This window comes from Cystoisospora suis (genome assembly GCF_002600585.1).
Source record: "Cystoisospora suis strain Wien I chromosome Unknown contig_4122, whole genome shotgun sequence".
NCBI classification, from domain to species: domain Eukaryota; phylum Apicomplexa; class Conoidasida; order Eucoccidiorida; family Sarcocystidae; genus Cystoisospora; species Cystoisospora suis.
In genome coordinates, this window is record NW_027156915.1 from 642 (window position 1) to 11,483 (window position 10,842).

The following is a 10,842-nucleotide window of genomic DNA, read 5'->3' on the forward strand; positions in this document are numbered from 1 at the left end:
GGCAACCTCCGGGGGCGTCAGCATTCGCCCGACCGCCCGGCAACATTTGACCAAAGTGGTGGGCAGTGCGAGGAACCTTTTTGGCGGCAAGCAAAGCAGAGCAGTTTTCTTGGAAATTGCTTACGCTTTCGTTCATCGCTTGAAGACGTTTGCTGACGACGCTGCGGAGAGGCGCAAGGAGGCGGAGAGGAACAACTGCGGCCGCTGGGGGAAGTTGCGCACAGCGATACCAGGAGACGAGGCGCCAGTGGAGAGACGCACGCCGGATCGAGCGCGCAGATCAAGGAGAGAAGGAGACATGGAGAACGCGTCTGAAGAAATGCAAGTACCGTAAGAGAGAAGAATGGATCCTAGTTTCTGCGTCAGAACAATTTACGAAGCGCGGCCGACAGCGCTCCATTTTGCGGAGGCGGAGTGGCCTTGTCGATCAACCATATGGAGGCCTACTTTGAGAGCGCGGAGCCTTCGGACGACAGGGAGCTTCAGTGGCCGTCACGTATACAGACCCGAAACGATAGAGCCGGTACACGGTAGCGCTTCCCAATGCCAAAAAGCGTAGGCACTGCGAAGAACTCAAACGATTGTTAACATGCCATGCCGGAGCGACATCGGAGCGCGGCGCTCGAGAACTGCTACCACGAGTAATAGAGCAGGCATCCACCAGGCAGAGCTACCTGTATGGCGCTTCAACGAGGCGGTGAGGGACAAGCGGTTCGTCAAGCTGTTCGTACCGCGTGTGTGCCGCATACACGGAGTGCGTAAGTTGGCCGCGTCCGACACCGAACCGAACTCGTAGTTGCCTTTCAGAGATCAGTTTGTTAGGGGCCGGGAATCACGAGGCTACTCATGACTGAGGTTCAACGGCAGACTGATCGGCAAACGCAGAGAACTGTTTGATGGCTTACCCAAGTGCTGCGCGGATACGCCGGAGACGATGTGACAAGTCGATGAAGTACCTGCCTGTCGCGGGCCTGACCTACAGGGGTGCACAGCACGAGTCGTGACTACCCGTTTCGCGCTTACGTATGTCGGGACCCCAGAGGACTGCTGCCCCCGACGGGGAGGCACCAACTGTGGCGATACCCTCTGAGGCCAGAGAACGACTGGAGTCAGCGAAGGACAAGCTACCTAAAGCACGGGCAACGCGGTAGAAGTTACCACGTGTCCTGGTATTGGTCTCTTGCGGGAGTCCACGGTGTCCCGCCTTCCCCCAAGTTGAAGTCCAATACTGCGGACGCTGGGGCCAGGTCACTGCCAGCAGGACGCGGCCGCGCTATCTGGCGAGCGCCAGACAGCTGGAAAAGCCGCACGTGGCCGTATGTGGTTGAGGCGGTTCTCGCCTCGGGCCGGCGAGAGTGCGACCCCTCGCGACAATGCCTGTCTGTGGTGAAGCGCCTCGACACGGAGCTTGGCGAGACGCTGAAGAGCTGCCAAAATGAACGTCCTCAGTGCGGAAGACTAGAGCTGCTGCGGCAGGCGAGCGGTCCCGGAGCGCAGCAGTTTAGGCGTGAGGGTACAAAAAGTCGCGATGCGCTTGCCCCAAGCGCCAGGTGTGGAGGGTTGTACTGTCGCGCAGGCCCGAGCGCTGTCAGGCGCCGCCGCCTTGCGTGTGGTGCGGAGCGTGTGTTGCGCCAGCCCCGTCCGGTCAAGCGGTGGGGGAATGCTACTGACAGAAACTGCCTTTCGGAAGTTGCGTTGACAGACGTTCCTGAACGTGACCGTGTTGTCAAACGCTTGTCCTCAGCTTCAGTTGCTTCCTTGGTGCGATCCAGGTTTTTCGGTTGCCGAAGACGTAGGAATCTGAAGTGGTTTTCTCTCGAGCTCCCGTAGCTCTTGCGCCCCCACGAGAGGCACCGCGACTAGTGTGTATGGCCAGCCCGATCCTACCTAGCACTCACGTTGTGCTGATGGAGGTGATATTAGGTACACTATCCCCCTGTACAGGCTCGCGAGCCCGGCTCAATACCGGGACGCTGTTGTGCCGGTGCAAGGCAGGAGGGGCTGAACGAGTAACGGGGTAGCCCAGCGGTAGCGGAAGGATTGCCGCGGGGTTGTGCGGCCGCACCGCTGGGGAGGCGGCAAAGAGAAGGCCTCTCGTCCCGTGTGGAGGGCTGGTGCTGCTGTGCTGTCGAGAAAGGAAAGAGGAAAAACGATTTCTGTTTTTTTTCTTCTCTTACGGTGGAAAGAGGAGAGTAATCATCCAGCGGGTCCCTGTCACTCCCGGCACTTGTGATTAGTTATACCTTCGCGCATCAAGTGCTCTCTTAGCAGCAGTTCAGGGCTAGCGGATCGCGGTTGTTACCGATCGCGGTGAGCTCCGCCACGCCTGTCCCTTACCCGTTCAGCCCCTCGTGACTAGCACCGGCACAACAGACGCCACAACGCTGCTACCCAATCGTGATGGCAGGACACAGTTCTCTAGCCTGAAACAGAGACGTCTGTGCCACCAGCTCGTCCACTAGCCCAACTCAGGAGTAAGAGAACGAAAGCAAGATCTCCTATGCGTAAGTTGCAGACTCAATGAGCAGCGCCCTAATCACCACTCCAGTGAAAGCTTAAACCAGTGTGGTTGGCGTGGACTGTGGTACTTGGCCGGCTCGTCTGGGAGGCGATGCACAGACAAGGGATTCATTTCGCTTGATCGTAATGACCCACATGGAATGGAGCAGCAGGGCTGCTATCATAGTGGTATGTACGGTGTAGCCGGGTTACTATCCAGCAGCGCCTGTCCCGCCTGGGGCTGGATGGAGTCGTTTCTAACGCTAGCACCCCAGTAGTGGAGAACTGCTGTTCTGTGAAGAGAAGTAAGACACCTCTGCTGTACGCGGTCTGTTTGATGAGTGAACTCCGCAGTCGAGAATTGCGCTACGATTCATTTGTCAACGAACTGCTGCAGTTGCTCGCCGGAATCACGGAGCTTAGCCAGCAAGCTGTTGGATGTGTCTTTGATGCATGCAGCTTCTCTGCCAAACTGATTCATGGGTGTGGTGACCCGCAGCTCCCAAGGGAAAACTCCGGCCCACAGCGGAAATTACCCGTCGTTTCTTTCACTTAGTTGATGGGCTCGGCCGGCTCACATCACGCTAGGACACCATCTGACTCTCCACGGGTGAATCGCTCTTCACGGGAGCGGACGGGCGGCACCTTGTGAAACCCGGTCGGAGTTTTGAAGGTTACGCCTCCTCAAGGCTGTCTCACACTACTGCTTTTTTTGAGATGCTTACTCGCCTTCCTTGTCTCCACACAAACAAGCTTTTCGCATCCCGTCAGCACGTGATCGACTTCCCAAGGCTTTTTCCAGGCCGACCAGCTCCAAGGCTGGCTAGTAGAGCAGTGACACGTGCTTCTGCGCTGTGAGTGGTCATTCGTGCTAAGCGAGAAACGATTTCCTGTCCATTTTGGTTACCTGCTTCCTCGTTTCCGCGTTGGGGCTCTGGCGGTTGAGTTTCACGCTGTAATCGCTCGTGGTTGAGAAGGAAGATGCCTTTTTCAGTTTGGCCGGCTGAAGAGACCGATTTCCTGCTCTCCGGTTTTCCATCATTTTGTTCTGTGCGTTCACACACTTATCCGGCTGGACGGTGGGTGTCACTCTCTTTGCCCGTATTTGCTGAACGCCAGTCTGGACGGCCGGCCTCCAATGACCACCAGCGGGCCGCTCCGTTCGCTGGCGTAACGTTTGCTGGGACTGGCACCCTTTGGCCTTCACAGAAGAGGAAGAAGGGACCTGCCAGAGCGCTAATGTTTTGTATCGTGTTGTGTTTTGCGCGGCAACGCTGCCGTCACATTGCGTCCGATACTGTCAGTTCGCCCGTCCTGGCTATGTCCTGTCATCTCTTGTCCCTGCTTTGTTCCTACTCATTTCTCCGACGTGCATGATGTCTGGTGCACCTTCTCCTCGATAGCTGCGTAGCAGGCTAGACAGCCAAACTCGTGATGCGCCTGACTCTCTAAGAAGCCTCACGATGGCTTCCAAGAAGAAAATGCCTCCATTACCGCCCCCACGGAAACTTGACGGAAGTAGTTCTTTGGTCTCCCCTCACGGGGGCCCCTGGGGCACAAGCGATTCAGACTCGAGTGATTCCTCCACACCAACCGTCCCCCAAAAGCCTGCAGAGCGGTCGGCATCACGACGCGACAAGGCAGCCCTTGGGGGAAAGGAAAGGGTGTCCCCGAAGCGCAAAGGCCCGCCTCCCTTGCCATCGGTTCCTCTCGGGTCTGTTGGTGATTCACCGGATGACTCACCTACCTCCGGGCCGAGAGTCATCGACCCCGCACTCATGGAGGAGCCTTTACGGAAGGCAGCGTCTGCTATAATCCGGAAACCATCGGCCGTTCCGGAGGCCCCTCCGGCTGCTTCTTCGTCATTCAGTCCCGACCCCAAGAAGACCTCTGCCGGCCCGCTCGAGAAGTCATCAAAGCACTCGCCAAAGGGAATGAAGGAGGGACCTGATCTGGACCGTCCAAGTTCCCTGGCCGGAAAGCCGCCCCCCGGGGAGGGAACTAGAAAGGGATCCGGTGCAATCCCGAGACAAGTGCCAGGGAAGTCCCCGGTCTCCGACGACGACTCACCAGTAGCGTCTCCACGCGGGGATCCCAAGGCGCCCAAGAAAGCTCCAAGCGGAGCTCGCAAGGTCCCTGCAAATTCTCTTAGCGGAGCTGCGGACGAGCCTACGGAAGGTGTACGGACAGATCTGACGGATTCAGACGGATCTCCGAAAGCAAAGCCGTCAGCGAAGTCTCCAAGCGGTGCTTCCAAGGCGTCGGCGAAGTCTCCAAGCGCTGCTTCGAAGGCGTTGGCGAAGTCTCCAACCGGTGCGGCGAGTGCCCCAGTCAAGTCTGCAGCCTCTTCGGCGAAGGCGCTTGTGAGGTCCCTCAGTTCAACTGCTAAGGGCCAGCTTTCGAAATCGCCATCTGGAACTGCGAAGGGCCAACTGGTCTCTCTAAGGGAAGGTGGGAAGGCACAGGACTTGTCCCCGTCGCGGAGCAGCAAGAAATCCTGGTCAAAATCGTCCAGCAGTCAAAGTGAAGACGACGGATCTTCGCGAGCCTTCAAACAAGAATTTCCGATTTCTCGGGATAAACAGTCATTTAAGTCTCTTGTTTCGCAGAAGAGTGGTATCAGGCAGAAGTCCCCGACTAGCGGGGCTCCGAGAAAGAAGCGATCCGTCCCAAAGAAGGGAGATATCGAGGACGTGATCGGACAGGCGCGCAAAGCGGTAGCGGCCAGGAGAGATCAGGTCGACCAGGCTGCACGGGAGAAGTTCATTCGAGAGACTTTGGAGCAGCAGTATGGAGATCAGATCAAGCAGCTTACTGCGGCTCGAGATGAGCTTCAGAAGAAACTGGCGGAAACGACCCAGGATGCTCTGAATCAGGTTGGAGAACTAAAGAAGCAATTTGCAGCGAAGGAGAGTGCAATGCAGGCACAGAGCGCTGCACGAATTCGTGAGGCGCAACAGCGCCTTGAGGACCTGGAGAAGGACGTAAAGGAAAAAATGGCTCAGCGAGCACAGGAACGGGCACAGTTAGAGAAAGAAAAGGAGGCGTTAAAAAAGCAGCTTGGGGAGCTACGTGAAAAGCACCGGAACGATATAAGCGAGAACCTCCAGGAGCGACAACGCGCGTCGGAGAAGAGCGAAGAGAAAATTCAGTCTCTCACTGAGACTATTCAGGCTCTAACGACGTCGGTTGCCCAATTGCAAGAGCTAAGCGATGTTTCACGATCGGCTCTACAGGCAATGGAAGAAAAGAATAAACTCGCCACCGCGAAACTGGAGATCATGAGCCGCAAAGATGCCGACCTCGAAAAAGAAATGCGCAGGATGATGCCGACGCGCGAAGCCAAGAGACTGGCCTTTCGCGCCTTGCAAAAGGGACGAGCTGTCGAAATGTTCTTTCAAGTGATCTCTAAGGCTAGCAGCACTGTCCTTGACAAAGCCTGGGCTATGTCTAAAATGGCTGAGGTCCTCGGGCCGCCTCGAGACCGAAGCGCGGCAGCGTCAAGACCCTTCGAAGACCGGCTGATGCAGTTTAGAAAAGAACAAATGTTTCTCATGGCGGAAAATGAAAGACTCATGGGCGAGGTATGGTACGGACTGAATCAAAGATGCCAGTAGCGTGTGCATCGGAGAAGAGTCCCGTGTTAGTATATATTGCGAGAATCAATATACCGGCTCTTGGCTCCTGACGTCTAGTGGTCGTGATCGCTCGGTTATCCGCAGGGAAAGGGGATGGATGTCGGAGAGGCGGAAAAGTCCATGAACAGCAATAAAGGCGTTAGCGGTGAAGGAGCCTGGAACCTGCATCTGCAGTTTCTTGATCGTTAGGCCCAACGGGGTACTGGCTCAACAGGACATCTTCCCTCATCTGCGTGCTTAGTACGGGGTTTCTGCTATGAGGGCGTGTCACTGTGAGTACCAAGACAAAATCACAAGGCTACTGCCGCTGTGTCCGAGCAAGACCTGTAGATTACGTAGCTTCGCCACACGTTTCCCAGCGAAGAGGAGAAGGGACCGTTTCGTTTTAGCTGATGATGGAGCCCCAATCAAGAACACGAGGGGATGTGCTGCATCTGCCGGGCTTTTTGGCTTCTGTCTTGTGTAGGTCTCGCGGCTCCAAGAGATCGTCGCCCAGAACAAAAGTCTTTCTTTGGTAAGGCCGCATGTTTCTTTCTCGGTCTTGGGACACACAAGGCCGGGCTCCTTGTACTGGCAGGCTGCGGATATTCACAGCTATTCTAATCTTGATCAGCAGCTACGATTGCCTAATGGGCAGAGCCCCTGTGATAAGTGCTGATACCTGGAGTGTTCTTTACACGGAGACGTGAGTCTTCACTGCGAAATCGTAGTGCCCGTGCTGTAGACACAGGAAATACGACCGTGGTTCTTACTTATCTTCTTCGTCGCATCTGACTTTGGCCTGGCTCTCCGGAGTTGTGCATACCATTGTTTCTGTGGGGCATCTTCTTCGTAAATTCCGAGTCAGCGAAAGCATCCGTCCTAGACAGCTGGTTGACCGTGACGCCTCGATCTTCAGAGCCCTATAGGGGATGTCCGTACATACATCGGTTCCCGAGAGCAGAATCCCGCATCTCTGGTGCTGGGCTGTTCATCTGCCGCGAACAGGTGGAGGACCCGAGACAGCATAACGCCTTGCTTGGAAGCATTCTTGGGACTCGAGAGACTCGCCTGCCTGCCGCGCGTTGGCTGGCATCTACTCTTCAGCAACTTTTCCGGTCTCGCCTAGCGTTTGCTTTCTCCGTGTAAGCGCTGAGTGGCAGGGCTTTACGATCTGTCAGCTCCACGACAGGAGAATACGTTTGCAGTGGGGTTCTCCAGCAGCGCTGCTCATCAGAGAGTATGTTCGAAGGGTTATCTCAAAGTCTGTTGATTGTTCGGAAAGCAGGCAGCTCTTTAGACGTAAGAGCGAGTCGGTGTGTTAGACATGTGTCTGTAGGCGTTAGGTTCTGGAAGGAACGCGCGCGGCAGCACAGCCAGTCTTGACTCGGGGTTAGTACGGATATATCACCTCGAAAACTCAAAAGGTATATGAATCTGTCAATGCTTCTCAGGTTCCTCTTATATATCTATCTCACGGGGTGCTTGAGTGCCAACTAATTGAGTTGTCTCACAGTCGTCCAAGTTTCTGGAACCGCAGTGTTACCAAAGACAAATCTTTCGCGGCGGAAGCCTCCTGGAGCTCGTGGTGTGTACCCATGCCTGTCTTTCTTTCAGATTTCAAGCGACGGTATTAGAGGAGCACCGTGATTCGACGGTGCAGTCACTACAAGACCGTTTTAATGAGATGCGTTTGGCAGCTTACAGCGACATGATGCGAAAAATCGCAGCCACGAAGATCTTTTGTGATCTAAGGTCAGTCTTCAAAAAGAAGGTCGCCTCGTGGTGCATGTTTCTGCCTTATCGATAGAGATTGAGTTGAAGGTCGTACCTCGTCTTGCGCTTGCTCCATCAGTTTCCCGGGAAAAAGGATCGCGAGTCATCCTTCGTTCCTTCGTGTATCTTTTATGCTTGAGGATATTGATGTTGACGCTAGCTACAGCTAAGGGAATACCGGAAGGGAGGGGGCTCCGTTTACGAGGGACACAGTCAGTCGCGTCCATTACTTTTAATATTGCATGCGGTGTGTGCTTGAGGTGGGAGGGAGGTTCATGCATATCATTATATGAAGGGTAGCTTTCAATATCCCTTCGTGGGGATGATCTTCCTCGAGCTTACCAGCAGTCCTGGATCCACTGCTACACCAGCACATGTGTATTGAGACTAACGCGGTACGCATTTGTTTTGCGACGGTATGCCTCGCTTAGAGTCAGCTTACGTATTTGGAGGAGCTGGAAAAACATTAGTAAGTCTTCTATTTTACGCATTCATCTCCAAAGGCTTCCAAAACGAGTACCACGCTCAAGCCGCTGCCAATGAAGAGCGCTAGGCGACGAGAAAAACTGTCTTGCTACCGAATCGTGGTTGAACTCAGGATTCTTTATCTAAAGGCTGCTAGTACCTTCCTCGGAGCCTTCATGGTCAATGCCGGCATCAAAGCAGGTAAGATCAGCAAATCAGAAGGGGCAGCCTGTGTCATCCACCAGACATATGACTTGTACGTCTCCGGGCCATGCAGTTATGGACTAGTGTCTCCAAGGCGGGAAGGCGGAAAACAACTGATCCGGGAAAGCACCTTCGTGGAGTTTGCACTGGGGTTGAGAGTTACGCCCTAATTGCTAACAGTGCTGTCCGTGGGGGGGATGGACGCAAGTTGTTTCTGTGAGGGGTGCGGCATCAACAAGACCGTCTGAGATGTGGTAGCAACAGGTCGGGTACTTTGCTACCGCGTTTCACAACTACCCATGGTGTATTGTTTAGACAGTTTGCAGGAGATTCATTCGTTGTTGCCGTTTGCTGTCCTCGGGGTGGTCGTTCCTCTCCTGGTGCAACTTTTGCACCTGGGGTTCTCCGGGGGATGACTTTAGTGCGATCCCACTATTAAGCTTCTAACAGACTGTCGCTTGGTATTCAAAGCAAGCTGTTCAGCCAGCAACTAGCACAGTGAAGGCTGGGGCGGGATCAAGCCGTCTGGGCATTGAGGTCGGACGCAGCCGTTGCGAAATCGGCTTTGCGGAAAGCTCTTTCTTTTTGACAACTTTTTCCCAGAAGCGATTCTGTACACACAGAGCTGATAGTGTGTCGTAGTCACACGCACTACGGTAGGTCATCACGGCCTCTCCAGACGTATAAGGCTCTACGTTCACCAGCGCTCGGTGCCCCTTCGGGAGGTTTGTTTTCTGGCCAACTAGGTTATTGCTGTGTCTGTCGGCGTATTCAGCAATAGGCGGGAAATCTAGAGACTCCAGAATGCGACTAGGGGTTTTGTCCGAAGGTGACGTTACGTTTCATCCCCCAGGAGCGGCCATGGTACCTCGTCCCGCAGCAGGCGAAGTGCAGCGCACTCCGCTGTTTCCTAGCTTCCGGACGGCCGACGGGCAACCTCTGCCTCTGCCCGCGTACACGAACCAGGCGTTTTTGGACACCGGAGCTCCGGTCGCAGTGCAGCCGTACTACTACGGTCAGTTGCCTTCTGTGCAGAGGCGAAGGGCACACAATATGTTTGTTCCGATGCGTGAGAAGCCCCTTCCTCCTCCAGGATACCTTGCCCCTTCAACTTACATGGACGATCAGATGACACTGGGCGTGCCCCTTTCCGACGTCAAGAGCGGGCGGTCCCAGGGAAGCGGGGGGGTACTCGGTTTTCCTGTGTCTTACGGTACTAGGCTGAACACAGCACCAAAGAAGATCCCCTCCGGGCCGTACTCGGCAGATGGACCCAAGGAGAGCGTAGACAAATTTGCAGGGACTTTCCGGATGCGCACCGCTCAGCAAGACCTTCAGAAGTCGTTGTGGTGTCAGCCGTCGGAAGCCGTTGATGCCTGCGTTACCGGGCGGGTGCTCCAGTGATGTCCCGCGTAACCGAGTGTGCTCCTGGTCTCCCCCTCCCACGCAAGAGAGCAGCATGTCCAAAGAACAAAACAGATATTTTTCGTCTGATGCAAAAGGCTAAACGGACGCCCACCCAAAGTCTCCAGGCATGAGCACCCGTCTATCGTGTCGCGTAGCCGACACTTGTGAGTTATTGCACAGAAATGTACGGGTGTCGGCGTGCCTCGCAGGTGATCTCGCGCGAGTACCCGAGCAACTAATACGCACAACAGGTTTGCAGAATGTGTCTGCAGATTCAGGCGTCCGGGTGTATAAAAATTTTTCTTGAGGAGGCGCCATTTTGTCTTCTTTTTGTTTCGTCCAGCTTGACTGTTCGCAAACAGCTGATTAGGTATACAGCCATCTGTCCTCTGAGGCTGGCGTTCGTCAGAGTCCCGGTTGCTCGAAGAGTCCTGGGGGATAGTTTCTGTCCGTGTGATGAACTGAGCAGCAACTTCCCAGCCTAGTCTTACACTTCTTTTCGAGCCTCGTGCTCCGGCTGGTCCGAGACGCAACAAACCGGCGCGCTGGGACATGCTGGTGATAAGTAGGAGGGACAGTTTCCATCTAGGAGACATTGCCCCAGTTACAGCTCAGGACACAGCCGGCTATATATTCGGAGAGGCTCCCCCAATACCGGGACACACGTTGCGTACCTGCTTGCACAACGTTGCGCGAGGAGACATTCAGGTGGTTCAAAGGCATTTTCTCAGAATTCCACCGAAGCGGTGCGGCGTTGGCGTGCTTGGTATTGCTTCAGTGATCCTCTACATCCTGTCTTGGAGACACAACACACTCAGTCGCGACACAGTGCCGGATGGCGGGCACGCAGTGAGCGGCTTTCACTGGTGAGCGT

At 55.0% G+C, this 10,842-nt stretch overlaps 2 protein-coding genes across 2 annotated transcripts; both read left to right on the forward strand.

Annotated features, from left to right (window-relative positions):
* Nucleotides 1-45: 45 nt before the first annotated feature.
* Nucleotides 46-1,810, forward strand: CSUI_007684 (uncharacterized protein; the record flags this gene model as incomplete). The annotated part of the gene is made up of 1 exon (XM_068067829.1): nucleotides 46-1,810. A coding segment is annotated over one exon (288 nt), but the record flags the coding sequence as incomplete, so codon positions are not given.
* A 151-nt stretch (nucleotides 1,811-1,961) lies between these two features.
* CSUI_007685 (tola protein) lies at nucleotides 1,962-9,965 on the forward strand (the record flags this gene model as incomplete). The annotated part of the gene is made up of 7 exons (XM_068067830.1): nucleotides 1,962-2,310; nucleotides 2,959-6,083; nucleotides 6,604-6,651; nucleotides 7,125-7,261; nucleotides 7,734-7,871; nucleotides 8,491-8,558; nucleotides 9,337-9,965. The coding sequence occupies exons 2-7, from the start codon at nucleotides 3,963-3,965 to the stop codon at nucleotides 9,963-9,965; spliced, it is 3,141 nt and encodes a 1,046-aa protein (XP_067920195.1). The 5' UTR covers nucleotides 1,962-2,310; nucleotides 2,959-3,962.
* Between the last annotated feature and the right edge of the window lie 877 nt (nucleotides 9,966-10,842).